General features: G+C 41.5%; 1 protein-coding gene across 8 annotated transcripts in view; it reads left to right on the plus strand.

The window, feature by feature from the left end:
* phactr2 (phosphatase and actin regulator 2) overlaps window positions 1-18,224 on the plus strand; it is a 44,255-nt gene extending 26,031 nt beyond the window's left edge. For 3 of the 8 annotated variants that reach the window (XM_069692948.1, XM_069692951.1, XM_069692950.1), the window contains exons 3-13: window positions 2,010-2,084; window positions 2,418-2,558; window positions 4,244-4,489; window positions 6,504-7,035; window positions 7,325-7,503; window positions 8,146-8,302; window positions 8,685-8,740; window positions 9,906-9,967; window positions 10,363-10,500; window positions 11,977-12,053; window positions 14,071-18,224. In XM_069692948.1, coding sequence (XP_069549049.1) covers window positions 2,010-2,084; window positions 2,418-2,558; window positions 4,244-4,489; window positions 6,504-7,035; window positions 7,325-7,503; window positions 8,146-8,302; window positions 8,685-8,740; window positions 9,906-9,967; window positions 10,363-10,500; window positions 11,977-12,053; window positions 14,071-14,086 — 1,679 coding nt within the window. In that variant the 3' untranslated portion in view covers window positions 14,087-18,224. The remainder of the gene's footprint in view (window positions 1-2,009; window positions 2,085-2,417; window positions 2,559-4,243; window positions 4,490-6,503; window positions 7,036-7,324; window positions 7,504-8,145; window positions 8,303-8,684; window positions 8,741-9,905; window positions 9,968-10,362; window positions 10,501-11,976; window positions 12,054-14,070) is intronic. The other 5 variants (XR_011310679.1, XR_011310680.1, XR_011310681.1 and 2 more) reach the window with 5 other exon arrangements.
* The last annotated feature ends 1,736 nt before the right edge of the window (window positions 18,225-19,960 follow it).

Here is a 19,960-nt window from a genome sequence, read left to right on the forward strand (position 1 = left end):
CGCTGTAGTTGGTATCAGGCTCGTGTCTCGGACCATTTAGAGATAGAGATGGAGAGAGATCTTGCAGCATTTGCGTTCAGTTAGCTTTTAGTTTCGCAACTATTGTACCAAGAAGGCAATTTTCTGGATGTAAGAGTTTAGAGTCAGCCAGCGAGGGAGTTAGTAGAAATTCAGTGGCTGATATTCTGAACCCTAAGAGTGTTTCATGTTTCCTCCTTTCTATTAACTCACTGTCGATATGTTAACACCCTGTTTTGTCAGGCCTCTTTAATTCGATATACATATCAGTGTCTTCTCCACTTGATTATCTTTCTCTGATGCAATCTGCTCAGGTGTTATCTAGCTGCGCTCTGTTGATTCTGATTCTCTGGTTTAGTGTAAAAAGGGCCTATAAAGTAGCATTAAATGTTGGATATTACGTTGCCTTGTGGTGATTATGCTGATGGCATTACTTTATAAAAATGTTTAAACCATGTATTTGAAACTAAAATCAAATCTGGACATCACATTTATTTTTAACATTGTTTGGAACCTTTTGCATCAGCTGGCCGTTGTTTTATTGGTATTTACGGAGTGTACCGATCTAGAAACATAATCTAAAGGCCAGTTCAGACCAGCGATGCACAATAACAACAAACTTGCAGCTACAGAGGTCAGAACTCCAAAAACACGTGTGGTATATAGAAGAACTGGACTCCCACAAAGGCCATAAGCCGAAACATGTTGGTCTGACATTAAAGTTCTTCTATAAACTACCTGTGTTGCTGGAGTTTGGACCTATGCAGATTCTCTTTCACTCTTGGTGCAGCTCGGCCGTAGCTGAAGTTGTGCCAGAAACTCCTATCTTGCTTCTATAGCTACTCCCAGCGGTCCAGTCTGCAACCCGCCAGTTTACACCGAAGCAACATGACGAGACGGTGTAACATTTCCACGGCAACGACTCTCTGTACTTCTGTTTTAATTGCCTGCTTTTTAGGCTTTTATTTGTAGCTGGATATAATTTGTCGCGTCTTAAGGCACCAGTGATTAATAAGTGATTACTTGCACTTTTAGTAGGGATGCAATGGTGAAAACACTCAGCCGTTGTGCAACGTGACAAAGGGCAGTTTGTTTTGAGTCTTGTGTAATTCAAAACAAGAGGTGATCCTCTTTTTCTTCTGTTTCAAACCAGCCATTTCAATCAGCTTACGGTTTGTACACATTGTTTGCAGTTTGCTTACACTGAGCCGCTGAGTTTGCTACAAGCTGATTGGCTGTGGAAAGAGGCGACGTCCCTCGCGTTTAAAAACTGCCCGCTGGCAATTTGACCAGCTGAGTCTCAGGCGACATCGGCAGCTGGTTTAAGTGGAGCTGAGAGTGAACAGTTTAACCTGCTGCTACTTTTCCCTGCAACGTTCCAGCTTGTCGCCAATTCTTGGTCTGAACTGAGCTTAAGGTTTATTAGTGGCGTTGCATTTTTTTTTGGCAATCGAGTAAATATCCAAAGAATAAAGAAAAAAGGCCGTAATTCTTTCGCCAAGCTTAAATCGGTGTCCTCAGATTCACTATGTTATCCAACCATCTATCCAAAACACAAACATATTCACTTTACTCTGATACAATGAAAAGACAAGGAGTCAGTCCTTATATTTGAGAAAATATGTTGTATTTTGCTGGAGAAACAATACGTTTTTAACTTATTGACTAATCTCTATTGCTCTAATTGTGGGATCAGCTCTCAGCATGCTCTCCTATATGAGCAAGGCAGATTGGTTTCTCATGATTTTTCTTTTCGAGAGAGGTTTCAGAGAAAATTCGGCTGCAGTGACATGGCAGAATTAGTTCAGTTCCTCATCTGTGACAGCGCCGGGCGAGGATTGCGATGACGTTTCCGCAACGCAGCTGTTGAGCAATGCTTTTGTTGACCCTCGTGTAAATCAATGGCGGCAGCTAGAGGACTGAATAAAGGAAGACCAAATTAAATTCGCACATTAAATCTTACTGTAAAATGTATCCTGTTCATCATTTAGTTCTAGAGAGGAAAATCTCCACCAGACAAACGAGGGAGGAACTCATCAGGAAAGGGGTTCTCATCCCTGAGCAAGGTTTGTCCGATGATTCATTCGCATGTTTCTTCTTTCATTTATCATTATTTTAGTCATTAATACCATGATTTGGGAAGAGAAGAAATCAATGCATTGTCCAGCAACAGCTCAAAACTTTTCATTTATAAATCCCGTTGGAGTCTTTGTTATTTGTGAGATGTGACATCTGAACTGGTTCCCTAATGATTTATATTTTTCTAATACTAAGCACTTTCAGTGTCCGTTTACATTTTAAAGCCTGTTCACCGTCATCAAATTCGATTACTTTTGACCGTTGTAATACCAGAAAAAGCAGAACATTATTAAGGGAAACATGAACTTCTTCTCTCCTAGATGAACCAATCAGCAGTGAAAATCAGAACGGCCATGCGACATCCAGTTTGACGTCAGAGGAGGTCAAAGTCGACATCGAGTCTCCGGAGGCACTGCTGGAGGAACAGGCCAGCGGGCCGGTCAGCACTGACGACAAAACCGGTAACTTTTGGATCAGCTGCTGTGTAACCTTTTGTCTTGCTGTGACCTGTAATCTGTGGCTAATAGGAGTCCTTAACGTTTGGAGTTCTGCACTAAAAATCTTCCACCGGCATATAGTGAGGATTCATTTTACTCGGAGGTTTTATTTTGTTCTTGAATGTGATTGACACAATGTTTGTGGAAATAAGAATTTGCCCGACCTACAGAGAAAGGGAAAAGTAAGGGGTTCCCAGATTTGAGGGCAAAGTAAAAATGTTTAGGGAAAACCTTGTTAGAATTAAGCTTTTTTTTTTTCTCCATTTTTATTATGAAGTTGTGGTTCAAGTTTATACATCTTTTCCTAAACGTGGAGATTTCTGAATCACCAGTGATATTTATATGCACAGTACACGACAAAGGTCATCCTTAAATCTATTAGGTTGAACAAAATTTCTACTGTACTTCTTGAACAGGAAACTATTGGACTATTGTTAGAACAGTCACGCTCCTGTACACAAAGGGAGAGAGACAGAGTCACTCGCGCTGTTTGCGCTGCAAATACCATCAAACTGTGAAAACTCTCAGGAAGCATGTGTTTAGTTCTTTGCTCTGCACGTTGAACGTCTAACTTTCTTCTTCTGGCCTTCGACTATCGATCTGTGGGTGGACAGTCTGCTCGTTGCTTCGCTCTCAAATGACACTGCATTTCTGTGGTAGATTTATGATACGCTAGCTTTACCAAACATAAACTAAAGATCATGACCATCCCTAGTCACTTCATAGAAATAATAATCATCAAAATAGTGTGATTCTAGATTGTGGAGACAAAAAAGGATGGTTTTCTTCTTTACCCCAAAAGAGACAGACAAACTGCGTTGTGGCTAGCTGTGGAATTATTTGCAGGCTAATGAGCGTGAACTGGAAATAATGTCGTCTGCTCAGCAGCTAATGAATGTTGCATTGTGTGATTGTCAATCGATAGGGCTTCACTCCTCCAAACGAAGTGCTGAAACATGTCATGTTTCTCAGGAATGTGGGACTTTTACAGTCCTTTAGCAGTTCCATATTTATACCCTCAAACTAAATGTTGCAGCTTTTTTTAGATGCTTTGAAGTATTTTCCTCTCGGCCGTGGAATGCATTTGTATCTCCAGCCGTTTTCTGGTCGACACTGAATCCTCTGGGATCTGTGAGCGGGTCTAATGTGCTCAAATAGATATTCCCATTATATCAGCCCACAGTATGCCTTTACAGTCTGAGCAGAGCAGTATCGCCTTCTGCTAATGCCTCCCTCTCCCTCAGGAGACCGGCCGCTGTTCTGGTGTCTGATGCTGCTTAAGTGTTGTGCTGTTTTCATCTCAATCGTGTTAGCATTGAACTTGTAGCCATTTGTTTGTTTCGTTTGTCAATAATCAGAAAGGCACAGGCAACATAGGCTGCTAATACAGCAACAGAACACCTATACCGTCATACTGAAGGTTGGGAAGGTTAATGGGTGCATTCTATCTATCCGTCTAATGGAAAATCTGCACAAGACTCTTTTATCATCATCAGCTCTGTCCACCTCTTTATCTGTCAGTGTCTCCTCTGTCTCCGTTTGCTTGTCTGCACGACATGAGCACCTTTTTTTTTATCTTGCTTTCAATCTCTGTCTTGGCCTGTAAACACTGCACTTCTTTTCCTTCCCGCTTCCTCTCATCTGCTCAGAGAGGTGTGATACTAAACCCGTCACCCGGGCAAACCAGGTGCGACTGCGGGACGCTCAAGCCAAAAAACAGCAAAGTGCCACCCCGCCCGCCTCTTCCAAAACTGCCGGTGGCACCACAGCCACAGCAAGGCACAAAGATGGTGCGTCTGGGACTAAAAAGACGGCTAAAGCCACAGTCAAGACAGGCTCCTCCACACAAGCTAAAGCTAACCCACGGAGCACTAACAACACTAGTCGCGGGACTGGTAAGTTGGGACTGTAGCCAGTTGGCCCGTCGATGTTCTTGCCTGCCCCCCTGCATGGAGCGTGCACTTGTATCATTGTTTGAAGAGAAAGGGGACTCGCCATAAAGTCATCTGCACCTGTAAACCATGACTTCCTGTACACAGCCCTAATGTACTTAAAGTGTCAGTCAAGTTTCTGTCAAGTTGCAACAAAATAGTATGTCCCTGTTTCTTCCTTTTGATGGTGTCCTTTCTTAATTTGAAGGGACTTCCAGTGAAGTGAGTAACTGTCAAAGTGTTGGATTTAAGATCTCTGTTTGTTCTGGGAAAGCAGAAGTGAAGATTTATTGTTTCTCTGGAAAGTACGTATCTATCTGTGTGTGTGTGTGTGTGTGTGTGTGTGTGTGTGTGTGTGTGTGTGTGTGTGTGTGTGTGTGTGTGTGTGTGTGTGTGTGTGTGTGTGTGTGTGTGTGTGTGTTAGAGAGAAAGAAAGCACAGGGGTTTGAGTATGGTCAGTATGGCTTTACTCATAAAATGAGCTAAGATGAGTTTGTGTGGTTATTGATGGCATGATCATCCCCCTTTGTCCAGTGTGTGTGTGTGTGTGTGTGTGTGTGTGTGTGTGTGTGTGTGTTTAATGTACAGCATGGTTAAACAAAGCAACACACAAAACCCAGAATGGTGCATGTGATGTTCATGCAGTGTTTTCTGAGGACGTCTGCGTATTATATGCTGAGTTATTGGGGATGTGGTACAAAAGTTGTTTCATTAGTGTATGAATAGCACTGTAAGTTCATCCCTTTCCTCGGGCTGCTTTCAGCAGAACACAAAGACACTTCACAGACGCTTAAAAAGCTGCTTCAGTCAGAATTACCTCAGGTGTTCTGTATCTGCCGCAAATTGGAGATGTGTTTAGAAACGGTTATTCTGATACAACTATATTATGGCTGCGGGCATGTTCGAACAAAGCAGTTACTATTTTAACCTAGATACATTGTAGAATGCATTTTTAACTGTACTCAATTGCTAGTGTGAATATGTTTTAGAAAATTTGGGCATTTAACAGCCTTAACAAAAATAATCAGTCGCGATGGTTAAACTAATGAAAACAATCAGTAGGTGCACTGTGCATACTATTTTAAGTACAACTGAAACTAGCCAGCATTTGTTTTTGAGCTCCAGCATGCACGTCTGCACTGTAAATCACATGTCCTGTGTTCCTCTTTGAGTACAGCTGAAACCACAAAGGGGTACATTTTGTATGCTTTGTTTTCCCTTTTTGGCGCCCTCTAGTTTTGCATAATTTGTTTTCTATACAGCCAATCAAAATGCTTTTCTTCAGTTAGAGTAGTAAACTCGCTCAGTCAGGCAGATGGAAACGCTGGCTGACATGTGGACAACAGCTACGCCAAATCCAACGTCTTAGAACAATAACAAGAAGTTGTATCAAATGAAGCCTCTCTCTCTGACTTATCAGACCATAGTCTTATCCTTCCCTTACTTACTGAACAAGGGACCAAACAAACATTAAACATAGAAAAGTGTACTAGTATCATAAGGTAGCTAAATAGGACAGCTGCAGTGCTATAAGAAGCATGGAAACATAACTGCTAATACCCCTTGAATTTTATTCAATAGTAGTGTTAAGAACATATCTTCTGCTCAGTTTGTCAGCTAAAGCACAAGTTAGTTCATTTCCCCCCTTTGTTCCCCTGCTGAGGTGCAAACTGCAGGCTGCTGTAAATCGAATACAGTCATGGCTCTCCAGCCAGCTGAGACATAAAGGAACTGAGGTCCTCAATAACTGTCATTTTTCTTCCTTTTAATAATACAGAAATAATAACAGTACATTTTAAAAACACATTGAAAGTATTTTTTTTTACTCCAAAAAGAGATACCCAAATGTAACTTCATTTGAATTTGTATAAAACATAAAATGTGTGCAGTTTTAACCACATTCACGAACCTAGAGGAAAGACAAATCTAAATTTGTATCTTTCCCTTTACACGTTTGCTTGTCCCCTCTTCTCCACAGCCAAATCCTTTCATCCAAAGAAGACAGGATGCACAACAAAAACCACCTCCACACCTCGTTCTCGTGCGTCTAAGGACGCCAGCGCTGCAGCACAGACTCGTGGAATAGATGCAAAGACCAACCGGAAATCAGACACTCCCACCTCTTCATCTGTACCTCCAAAACCCTCCACAGAGACTCCTAGCCAGCCTGGGGAGTTAAAGCCCTCTCCCCGCACCTCAGACACCAAGCCTCTCTCGTGTAACGCCTCAGGCAGTGAGACAGAGGGAACTCGGGCTACTTCTCAGCCTGGTCCAGAGCCTAAATCGGTCCCCAATGGCTCGGCAACAGGTGAGGAGACCCACAGCGGTCTGGCTCCTGAAACCACAGCCCAGTCTTCCCATGTCAACACTGCTACAGAGGACACATCCTTCACAGAGGGAGAGACCGACTGCAGCTCTGGGGGAGAAAGACAGGGGAGGACAGAAGGGGAGGCACCCGAAGACAGAAAGAAGAAAGGAGAAACGGACTGTGCTGTAGAGAACAGCCTGAGGTAAAAATCTAGTTGGTACAGGCAATATTGTGATTCCTTACATTCCATATTTTCTCCTTCTCTGTATTTTGGTTTTATATAGTACATTACAGTAGTCTAGTTGGAGTTGTATAACAAAATCCCAAAATGATTAGGAAGGAAGGAATGAGTTGATTGACAAAATATAGTTTAAATAGTGTCCAACTTCACGTATATATTAATACTTGGTTGCTAAAGCTTTTCAGTCTCACTGTATGTTTCGTTTCCACATATTTGTGCACTCATAATTTATTGTTATTGTGTCCTGCAGGTCAGCAGAGAACCAAACAGAAAAACCGCACAGCCTCAGTGTGAAAACGGAGCAGGCCGAGGTGACCGTGATCCCTGATCGACCGAGAGACAGCCAGACTAGTGACTCTGACTCTGATGGACCAATCCTGTACCGGGACGAGGACGAAGAAGAGGAGGAGGACGACGAGTACACAAACAGTATGGCGCTAGTAATGTTTGTTTGTAATATATAATACAACCGTGGAGATGCTACAACAGTGGAAATTATAAAGTTTTGCAACAAATGTTTGGGAGTCCTCAAATCCCCCAAACAGCCTTTCAGGAGCACTGGAATCTGGAAACAGCCGTTCAGAAGTTCTGGGACCTTGCAACACTTGTTTAGGGGTTTTTAGTGTCCCCCAACATCCCTCTAGTAGTTTGAGAATCTTAAAACAATTGTTCGGGAGTTCTAGAATCCCCTAACTCCTTAGTTATAGAATACTGAAAAAGTAGTTTGGGCATTCTAGAATATTGCAACTGTCATTTGTGAGTTCTGGAATCTTGCAACAGTTGTTTGGGCGTTTTAGAAGCTCGCAGATTGGCGGCGGGGGGGGAGGGGGTAGTAGAGGAAGGGATGTGGTTGGCAGGGGTAGTAGCGGGGCGGGGGGGGATGGGGGGGGAGTGAGGGCGGCTGGGGAAAGGTAGGGTTTCGTAGAGGGTTGGGGTGGGGAGGTGTGGGGGTGATTGAGAAAAGGTAGGAGTAGTAGAGGAAGGCTGGGGTCGGGGGGGGGTCGTCAATCATCTTCACCCTTCCTCTACTACTCCTCAATACTGGTTGTCCCTGTTGAATATCTGCTGCAGGCTCTCTGGCCAGCAAGATCCGCCGACGAGACACCCTGAACATTAAGCTGCGGAACCGACCCAGCAAGACAGAGCTGGAGGAGAAAAACATTCTGCCACGGAGCTCCGAGACAGAGAGGCTTGAGCTGCGCCAGCAGATAGGCAGCAAACTAGTCAGGTACACACTCACAGACACACATACACACACCATGCTGTGAAAGTGTAGGTAGGTGTTGCTTTTCATCATAGTTGTGGGATAATTACAGAGATTGTTCATTATTTGTTTTAGTGTAGTTGTGGGTGGTGTACTGATACACATGATGGCCAGTAAAAATCTGTGAAGAAGTTTGGCCTTTTCTACCAGCTGAGACAGAAAGGCTTTTGGCAAACAGTATTTGGATTATCTACAACTAAAGGTGTAAAGGAGGAAAAAAACACACACACACACACTGATGTTGTTGTGATAATTCATGTTGTTTGTAGAAATCGGCGAAATGTTTAAACCCTTTCTTATCTGCTCCTTGTAGAAAAGTGTGTGAACATAGCTTTTCTCTTTTCAGGCGCCTGAGCCAAAGACCCACCACAGACGAGCTGGAGCAGAGAAACATCCTCAAACGTGAGTTTCTGAAGTACACTCTCAAACTGATGGGTGATACAGTGCAGTATATTTATAATTATCATAATGTAATGAGCTGGTTTAATCAGATGGACGAGACAGAACTTTCAGCAACAATTGCCTTAGATTACTTTTTCTTTCTTTGATCACAATATACCACAGTGGTAAAAGTTAGCTCAGGTTATTTAAGTAACATTTGTCAGTCATTTGGAAGCTTGTAGTATCAACTTGTTATTCCACATGGACTTTTAGAGGCTTTTAAAAACTGGGTATTTCTTATTTCTTACCGCTGTTTTGCCGGCTGAGTAACTGAGTGTTTCTGTGCATAATCACCAGCTTGCATTCAGTGGATAAAGCACAGGAAATTAAAATCAAAAATTAAACTTAGAAATCACCCAACACATAGAGACACAGTAACAATGGCACAATTCAAGTGGAATTGTAATATAACCAAATTACCGCAACAAAAAACATGACTACAAAAGAACCGAACATAGTTTCTGATCAATTTGATCCCTTTTTGGCAACAATTATTTCATCAATAGATGCTTGTGGTGATGATCAACTGAAATAAAAAAAAATGTCAAAATGTCCTGCTAAAAAAAAAACTTTGCATGTGAAGTTAGGATTTGTGATAAGTTTGTTTGCAGCTTCAGCGGGCTATGTCCATCTGGAGATGTTGATACTTTGCAGTGTCATGGTTTACAGACCAAACATACAGCTTCAGTCAGGAAAACAGCTGGACGAGTCACGTTTATTGCACGTGAAGAAGCACAGAGAGGGAAAAAATGTGTCTCTCCTAAGTTCTGGTTGTGGGAAAAGAAGAGGTAGGCAACTGGTTTCTGTCCCATGAATACGACATGGCTTGTATTTCAATCTCTGATGGGACCACTGGGGGGGTCGAGGGGTTCACGAGCGCAGCAGGCCAAGAGTCGCTCACAAGTTGTTTACACACATTTATATACTACACATCCACGAAGACACCGCCAGGATATGTGCAATGCCGATTTGAGCTCAGATGATTGATATACTTCCTCTTGATGACACTACGACGACACTGACGTACTTTGATATCACAAATCACATCTCCGGGTTAGTAATAGAAGAAGGAACTTGTTGCAGACATAGGAGGTGTGAAATGACACTGCTGGTTCTCTGTGTGCAGAAAAGAATGATGCTGAGCAGCAAGAGGCCAAGCGAGAGATTAAAAGGAGGCTCTCCAGAAAGGTACTGTAAACACTGAGCGCACACACACACGCACGCACGCACGCACGCACGCACGCACGCACACACACACACACACACACACACACACACACACACACACACACACACACACACACACACACACATAAAGGAGAAGTGAGAGGACACAGCGATTCTATATTTAGCTGCTAATATGTTTTGCTCCACCTTATGAGTCATGGTACGAGGCAGAGAAGATGCTTTACACAGAGATCAGTCCATCTAGTGGACGCAGCTGGAACTGAGACTTTACTTTGAGCTGAGAAAACTTTTCACTTAAAACTCAAGAAAAACAGTGGAAAGAGCATTTTTGAATGTTGATGTTTACAGAGTTTCTCTCCCTGTGTGTGTGTGTGTGTGTGTGTGTGTGTGTGTAGCTGAGTGTGAGGCCTACAGTGGCAGAGCTGGTCGCTCGGAGGATCCTGTGCTTTAATGAGTATGTGGAGGTAACAGACGCCAAGGACTATGACCGGCGGGCAGACAAACCCTGGACACGGCTCACTCCTGCGGACAAGGTACTGCTGTTAATACAATGCAATATAAAATGTTTCCTTTTAATTTGATCACACGACCTGCTTCTCCACTAGTCAGTAGTGCATATTCTGTGAATCGCTGACACTGAGCATATTACAACATATGGATGCCTGAACAGTATGTCCACATGTGATTGTTGAATACGTCACTCTAAAACAATGGACAGTAATAACGGCCTCTACTTTTCTGGGAAGGCGTTGCGTAAGATTTTGGCACCTGGCTGCAAGAATTTGAGCTCGTTCAGCCGCAAGAGCATTACCCAAAGTCGGACGCCGATGTTGCCTGGCTCACGGTCGGTGTTCCAGCTCATCCCAAAGGTGTTGGATGGGATTGAGGTCAGAGCTCCGTGCAGGCTCTTAAAATTCTTCCACACCTTGTTGTTGTTGTGGTCATGTGGAAACAGTCCTGCCACCAAGCTGTGCCATACACTGTTGTCTAACATATGTTTGTATGCGGTAGCATGAAGGTTTCTCCAAATTCCACCTCAATGTAAACTAAACCATGAAAACCAAACCCAGACTGATGCACTGTGTGTGTGTGTGTGGGTGGGGGTTGGGGGGGAGCTCTACTGTTCAAATGTCTTCTATGACTTAGTAAAACGACCTTGTAGAGGAAGAAAGACCCTCAAGGTGTGCTGGAGCACAATTTCTGCGTCAAAGCTGCCCCCTGCTGTTCATGGTCAGAACTACACAACACACAGAAATCACACCCTCTGCCTTTCACACTTTTAACCCTCGTGTTGTCCTCGGGTCAAAATGACCCACAGCTGTGTTCAACCAAGTTCTATTTTATTTCAATATTTTCATATTTTGGGGGATTTTTTTTTTGGTTTAAAGAAACCCTCACAGCATCCTTGTCACCAATGATCCCCAAAAAATATGAAAATATAGAAATAAAATAGAACTTGGTTGAACACAGATGCGGGTCATTTTGACCCAGGGACAACAGGAGGGTTAAAAACGTAGAAGACAACAGACATAACGAGATTTAACCAAGTTTTGCTCTCTTGTAAGAACAAATTATTTGTAAAGAGCTTGGTACTGACATCACAATTATTTAAATGATTAATTATTGTTGTTTAATAATAACAGACTAAAACTAAATTAGTATGACCCTGCCCTCGGGGAATAAGACACATTTGTGTCGCTTGTAATTTTTTGAATTGTGAATAGTTCCCTGAAGCAAAGTCTGCCAGAGTGGAGGTTTATGGCAATTGTACATAAGTCAAAAGTCCAAATGAGAGCCAGGAAATCAGGAGCCCTTATAGACCTATTGATGAGTCAGCAAGGTGGACTCTGTCAATGAGCCTCTGACTGGAGAAGAAAACACAGGGGAGTTTTAACCCTGGTGTGTGTGTGTGTGTGTGTGTGTGTGTGTGTGTGTGTGTGTGTGTGTGTGTGTGTGTGTGTGTGTGTGTGTGTGTGTGTGTGTGTGTGTGTGTGTATTTTGCCCCGCAGGCTGCTATCCGTAAAGAGCTGAATGAGTTTAAGACCCGAGAGATGGAGGTTCACGAAGACAGCAAACAGTTCACCAGGTACTCAAGCGGTCGATGGCCTCCACCATTTAACTCTGAAGCTTCATTAGTAATTTATCAACATAAATTATGTTGTTTATTAGCTCACATTGATCAATATTTTTACTATTCTGGTCCCCTAAAGCCATTTCCACTCTCCACATTAAAGTCATGATGTACACCTGACTGGACTGCAGTTCATTAGCCTCAGGCTCTGCCAGTAAAGTTCAGGCCGCTGTCTCAGATGTTATTAGATCCGTGTTATAGGTTTATATCCGTACAGAGATGAGTCCACCAGTAAGAACTAATATATTTATAATGACAGTATATTGCTAAAACTATAGAACTATATAATGCTTTACTGATATCATTTCTGTGTGTGTTCACTACCATTGTGTGGAGTTAAATGCTAAATTACACTGTGTTGATTTTTGAAGTGAGACAAAGTTTTATTCAAACCCTTGCAGCAATTGGAGCATAAAACAATTAGCATTTCTTTATTACTTTTTATTTCATTGACTTATAAAATAGTAAAAAAAAAAAAAATCAATCGTAATTGTTGCATCGGGTTCAAAAGTTTCCCACCTTTCTACTCAGAAAGTCTCAGAACTTCTTAGGATTTGTGGGCGTCAAGAATTGCCATCAGATATGATCCGCTGATGACAATTTTAAAACTCGATGCTGTGAAATATGAGACTTCTCAAACCTTAACAACTATGAGCTCCTCTGAGCACCTGACTAAGGATCTGACAATGAGGTTAATGGATACGTACAAAGCAGGGGAAGGCTATAAAAAGATATCAAAGTGCTTCCAGCTTGTAATTTCCACTGTCTGCCGTAGAAGTCAAGATCAGGTCTAAGAGAAATAAAGCCTTTATGTATAACTGCACGTCTCCTGGGCAGCGCCGATGCACAAACAGGGTCCACATGGAAAAGTTGGCAAAAAGAAGCCGTACGTTCAGGAAAAAAATTAAAAATAAAAACGATATCCTGATAAGAATGGTGGTTTTGGAAACTGTGGACAGATGAAGTTCAAATTTAGCTATTTGGCCACAATCAGCAAAAGGTATGTTTGGGGGAAAATAACATTTTCAACTGTTAAGTATGGGGTTGGAAGTGTTTGTTCTTTAGTGTTAGTTTGCTGCAGGGCTTTTATTTATTTCTTTTCACTTCGACAATCGACAAAACATGTAATTTTCACACGGTGCCCAAATACTTAGTTTATGTGGGTAAATTTTAGACCAAATTACAATGTGTTTCGTACTCCATAAAAACGTATGAAACGTATAGGACCTTTATCCTGTCAGTTGTAAACGCACACACACACAAAAAAAGGACACAATCATAACACCAGCTGTATTTTCGTTTTCTAAAGTCAGTGGCTGTAGCTCAAGATTGAAGACTGTTTCCAGGTTAAGCAGTTCAAACAGTGTTCAGATTGTTAGTTTTGCCTTGTGTAGTTCTTCTTTTATTCAAACACCTGAATGGAACCCCTGTAGTCTAACACTAAACGATGTTGTCAAATGCATTTATTTATTCACAACACATCGACGGCCTCAATCAGGTGAAAAGATAATAATGCTATAAGGCATTTTATTTTTAAAAAGTCAGCAAATAACCACGCCTATGTTTTCAAGTGTTCTTGTATCTGAAAGGCTTCTTTCCCATCGCTTCTCTGATTGTCATTTATATGTCGAGCAGCTCAGTAGTTTACAACATTTTGTGTTTTCAAAGACAATAAAAAAAAAAAAAAAGCCTGCAGATTTTTTAATTTTTTTTTAATTGTCTTTGATAATACGGGGCAGGTTGTAAATTCTCCAAATAAAAGCTGGCAGCCCCACTGAGTGTATATCTTTGGTCTGCAGTGACAGCAACTTTAACATATTTAGTTAGATACTGTACATAAATTCCACTCAAGAAGTTTTTCAAGCTCTAAAAAGAGATTCGTAGTAATTGATTCATACATTTCTATTATGTTGCGTGTGTATGTGCATGCTTTGTTTTCACGGACTATGAGTCCGTGTGTTTGTGCTTTCAGATTCCATCGGCCCTGACAGCCCTCAGTGCCACCTGGATGTCAGCAGTGCAAAGCTCCTCTGTGAGCTCTCCCGGCTGTCCCCCGACCCTCCAGACCCTCGGTCCACCTCGCTTTGGGATCCAGTTGACCTTTTTCACAGCAGACGTTTTTGTCCTGCCTTAGCAGGAAAAGCACGGGTGCAGTGGTTGCTGGCTTAGTGGGACACTGGATGGATCTGAGCCGCTGTTACAGCGACAGTACGCCAAAAAGTCTTCAGTGAAAAAGGTCCATTGCTCCTTATATGTATTTATGTCTATAATGACGGCTACAGGTGTGTCTTAAGGCCTCGGCCATGCGAAGGCACCGGTGAAACATTTGCACATATAGTCAGACCAGTGGTGTGTACAGCGCTCTGATTACAACCATTTATTTATACCATGTTTTTTGGGGGGAAAAATTTGCCTTGTAATAGTGAATGTGGCTCAAGTGCACTCGAGAGTTTGTGTACTTGCCAAGGGTTGCCTCGTCATAAACTGACAAATGGCCATATATGGGCATCCTCCCAGAGCAGGAAATTGGGGGGATTGGACGGTTTCATGCTGATGTCAGTGCCTATGTCACAGATCACAGGGGAGGAGAGGCAGTTTGTTCTGCTCTGATGTGTCTCTCGGATTCGTGTCGGAGATAATGCATCATTTTTAGACATACTTAAAAGTATATTGCCACTAGGGGGCATTATATCACAGGAGTCACAGAGGGGGATGATGATGTGTATGTAGGTAAAGAAGAACCTGCAAGTGTTATATTTATACCCGCTGAAGCCGAGGGAGCGATGGGCCCCCCGAGGCTTTGATAGTGAAGTGCAATGGAAATCACCCCCTTCAGGCCAATTCTAACCCCCTTAAGCTCATTTCCCAGTAATACGTGATCATATGTCATCATATGTCCTGTGTTGAGTCTCCCAAGTGCAAACCTCTGATCACCAAGTGCTGGACTTGCTGTTTAGAGGAGCTATTTTTTTAGTTTTTTTTTTTTAAACTTTCATTTCAGGCTTTTGGCCGGGGCTCGTCACACTGAGCGACTCGGTGCCAAAGAAAAGGCAGAAATTTGATTGTACGTGGGTCTTCTTTCTGGTTCGATTTCGTCGGGTGGACTTTAATTAAAGGTTTAATGAATGCTGAATAGACACTGAGCATTTAAACCACTGACCCAATCAACTGGCCTCTCAAAGAAGCAGGGAAATACTTTAATTTCCATTTCCTTGAACATGCTTTTGCAATTTAGGCAAGTCAGTTTATTTATAGAGCGCATTTATAAACCAACAAATGTTAACCAAAGTGCTTTAATCTGTCCTCCTGTGATGGTTAGGTGAAGACAGGTGCACTCTTTACACCTCGCCTCAACATGCATCTTGAATCCAGCGATGCAGGTCAGATTCTTTTGCAAATTTTAACATCAACCTGAAAATTTGAAGGAAAAGTTCCACTTTGACAGAAAATTCATCTGCAACTATACTGATAATCAATTATTTAAATAATGTCAGCCCATTTTATAGTTTTTTGCCCTTAGGGATCAAGGATGTGTTTTATTCACTTGGAAAGATGTTTAGACCTTAAGTCTGAACCGATTTTAATTTTTTGGCATTCAATACAGTCAAGAAGATTTTCTTAGTTTAAATCAGCAGATAAACTGAAGCTTTGGTGTGTGTGTGTGTGTGTGTGTGTGTGTGTGTGTGTGTGTGTGTGTGTGTGTGTGTGTGTGTGTGTGTGTGCGCGCGTGTGTGTGTGTGTGTGTGTGTGTGTGAAGATTTATGTGGCTGAGGTTTGGTCATTATTCATCTTTGGTCATTATTCATCTTTGGTAGATTTTCTGCCTCGAAGCGATCTGTTGAGATAAGATCCAAGAAGTCGAGATGCGTTTTAATGCAGAGTGTAAAGAGGAGCCATTCAAAAAAAAAAAAAAAAAAAAAAACTCTTCCTGTGCAAATGCCAGAATATTCGGCCGAGCTTTTATTCACATTTTATCCCCGGCTGCACTTGATCAGGCGAGGAACAAGTTGGCTGACGAGTGATTGACAGATTGAGCCTGCTGACCTCCAAAAGTCTGCGTTCTCACAATGGAGCCCCAACCTCCACAAAACGCGTCATTCTCACACACGCAGTCGCTGAAAAGGACCGATTTATTCTTCCTGCTTCTGAATGTGCGGGGGTTGTAAATTGAAATTATCTACAGCGGTGGAACAGAACCAACAGTATTCATTGACGTCCATGTCTATGTTGTTATATGTTGATTATTTTGTACAGAATGTATATCAAGCATGTGCATACATTGAAATCAGTTTTACTACCAATATGATACAATACAACTTTGATGTGAATGTTTTAAGCGCTAACTATAGTTGTCTTTTTTTTTTTTTGCTTGTTTTTTTAAATCGTCCCCTGAACACTGTTAAAGAAATGAGCCTATCAAGCACAGTCTTTACCAAACCTTCGACATCATGGAGGTAGCGACAACTCTCTCCGATCACTTCGCATGCAGATGCATCCAGTTCACTCTGCACCAACTAGAACGACGAGGAACGTTGACGTGACCGTTCCTAGTTCAATTTTATCCACATTTGTTTTGATATCAAATCCAGTTACGTCAGTAAATAAGTAGACGTGAGTGTGGTGCCTTCCTGTACAGGTCAACATGGTCCATACCAACAACAAATACTCTAATAAAAGACTAGAAAGGGATTTTATTTTTAGATATAAAAATTCAAAGTCTGACCTGGTGGTGCAGCTTTTATCCCGCCGTGTCAGAGTAAACATGAACATTGCTGCTTGCGTCACACGTAAAAACACAAATTAATCTGGTGATATTTTATCTTTGTGTATTTACCGTTTATAAGCAGGATACAGTCAATTGATAAATGTATTTAGCAGAGCAGATATAAAGACATTGTGGTTTTTTTTTGTTTTTTTATATGTTTGTTTACATCTTGACCTCTATTATGAAGCATCCAAAAGTGCTCTATTTAGTGCTCAGTCACATAATTCAGCATGTTTTTTTAATAATACAATGATCTCGCTTCATGAGTTTTAAACCCACTTATAAACTATTAAAAACCTGCGTATGATTAAAGGCCTTATAACGCACTGTAATGTCATGATAAAACTTGTGTTATTCGGTTTTATCAATCATTCATTATCTACTAGTTATGGATGTTTTAAATAGAAAGTTCAAATCGGAGACAAAGTCAATTACTGAACACTTGAAATGACCTTAAATTTCCTTATAACTACATTATAGTATCTTATAACCATCTCTGCTTATCGGTGCTAAATAGAGAGGTTGAAATCACCTAATAGGAATCTTACATTAGACCTCGTTGTCTCTTTTAACACACAGGGGACTTTCTAATACTGAAACTACTTACAGTGGTGTCCTCGTCTGGACTATCACCACATTTATGTTGAAGGCACTTGACGCACAAGTTCACATTTTAGTCCAAATGTAGACATGTCGGTGTTTCGTGACACCCAGTTAGTATTCATCACGAAGAGCGAGCCCTGTAAAACTGTTTATGGCTGCGCTCTGTTTCATCTCAACTGAAGGGTGAATGTAAAATAAGCATGATAAATCCAAAGAAACCTTTAGCCCACAATTTCAAAATGTATTTCTCTTAAGATTCCAGTTGGGTCTCTGTAAAACATTCACATCCACTTTGACACTTAAAAAAAAATAAAAATAAAAATGCTGGCTGTTGCTATCGATCTGTAATGTCGTCGACTTCCACCAGTTTACATTAGAGAATGTGTGATGGTGCTTCTTTGGTCACCTGCGGAAACTGAACCCCCGACCTTCAGACTGTAGCCATAATCAGACTGCTGCTGTCGATCGAAAGCCTTTCACCATGAATGTGTCATCTTTTCCTGATCGTGTGACGTTCACAGTCATTTTCTGCAGATTGACAAGTGTCACACTGTAAATCCTCCAGCTTTAAATGTAGAAACGGTCAAAGCAGCAAAGACCCCGGGACTGGATATTTAAAATGGACTCCTATACTGTATTTTTGCCATCAATAATTCCTCCAATAATACAATGATGTTAAACAGTGTATCCCCAGAACAGCTTCTGCTACATCCAAACTGTGTATAGTGTTTTTGTATATAAAGAGTCATGAAAAACCATCTGTTTTGTTGTTCTGTTTTTTCTCGTCAGGTTATCTGTATTTTTTTTTTTTTTTTTTTTTTTTTTAGGAATTGAGCCTGTTAAAGAAGAATTCCTGAATAAAAATGAGTGGATGCTAAGAGGCAGGATTATTATGAAGAATGTGGACTTTTACAAAATGTCAGTATTCTTCAACAAGAGGGAACATCATTAAAAAAACAAACTGGTATTCTCTTCACTATATTACAGTTGACTTGAATAGGAAATCTGCATATGTCCAACCAGCATAAAAGTTCAAATTAATTGATGTAATTTTCTATTTCCAACTGAACTGTGGTTTGAGGAAGCAGATTTCAGAGTCTTAATGGCCACTATTCAGAGACGTGGACCGGGAAGCGCATAACACTCAGTAGAGTTTCATTTTGAAATGCATTACCTCATTCCTCGCAGATTTGCTGAAGTAATTAAAAACTCTGCCAATTTTTTTTTTTTTTTTTTTTTTAAATTTCCCTTGAGATTACAAGGACAGGCTGTGGGAGAAATTTACAGCCCATCTAAAGATTCAAAAGAACAGCAAGTATTGCCAATTGAGCCTTCCTTGGTTTTAAACCAAAGTCTTTCACTCAGCTTCTCTCGTGACCTTCCATCGGCTTTTATTTTAGCAGTGTCGAGGATGACTGCATAATTCCTCTTGACAAACCTGCACTGGACCTCTTAAATTGCCTTTTGGCTTTGTCTTTCACTAAAAGGACAAATGATTCTGCAAAAACGAGGATGACGCGTGGATTTTTTTTTAGTAGCCACATTAGAGGTGTGGCTCAAGGCAACGTGGGTCTGTCGGTCGTTCTCTCGATGAGCGCGCCACTTTGGTTTGGGGTGACCAGATCTCAACAAAAGTTTTGATATGTTTACCCAACTTAAAATACACAATTAATAGACTTTTGGTTTCAGGATAGGCTGTTAGCATGTGAAGGTCTAAACCAAATGTTTTTTCATTTGAGAGCAACTTTCCAATCTCCCACGGGAAGTAAGTACGGTAAGAATAAAAGGAAGTGTGAAGTTTCACAGTAAATGGCCAGTTTACCACCACAGTCTGCTGACCTGCATGGTTGGGATGCTGCACAGTGTGGTGATCAGGAGTTATCTCAGCTACTGTTTCTTATCTTTCTGGGAATCATCTTTGGGTATCGACATCGACAGTTTCATCTCTTTTTTGCGACACACACATTGATAGTCGGGACTCGCTCGCACTGTGTCGCTTTACAAAGTGAATTTGAGACGTAAAGCAGAAAAATCTAAAACCTCCTACCGTCTTCACCACGCAGCTATAAGTTGCGTCCCAGCCACTATTTCTGCGCAGTGCCCGCAAACTGCAGGTATCTTTTCTTAGATGCAGGTTTCTGCGGCGTGTTTGGTTGCGTTGCTCTTCCATGCTGACTTGACAATAAACCTCGCTGTTTGTGAGAGGTTGTTCAGACCAGCTGTAGATGTTTTCTGACACTCATGGAGCCGCACTTCTACTGTTCAGCTGTGACACTACTCTTCTGTGACCTCATCAGATTCTCTTCTGCGACATCATCGGATTCTCTTCTGCGACATCATCGGATTCTCTTCTGTGACATCATCGGATTCTCTTCTGTGACATCATCGGATTCTCTTCCTCTAAACTCAGATGAACATTCTACTGCAGAACGCTTCAGAGGCATCTCTACAGAATTCTGTGGTTTCTCCCAATACGCGAATATCACAACGGATT

Source organism: Brachyistius frenatus, unplaced genomic scaffold (assembly GCF_029030835.1).
Source record: "Brachyistius frenatus isolate BFR_SWC_R1_liver_20210118 unplaced genomic scaffold, ASM2903083v1 Contig_13, whole genome shotgun sequence".
Taxonomy (NCBI): domain Eukaryota; kingdom Metazoa; phylum Chordata; class Actinopteri; family Embiotocidae; genus Brachyistius; species Brachyistius frenatus.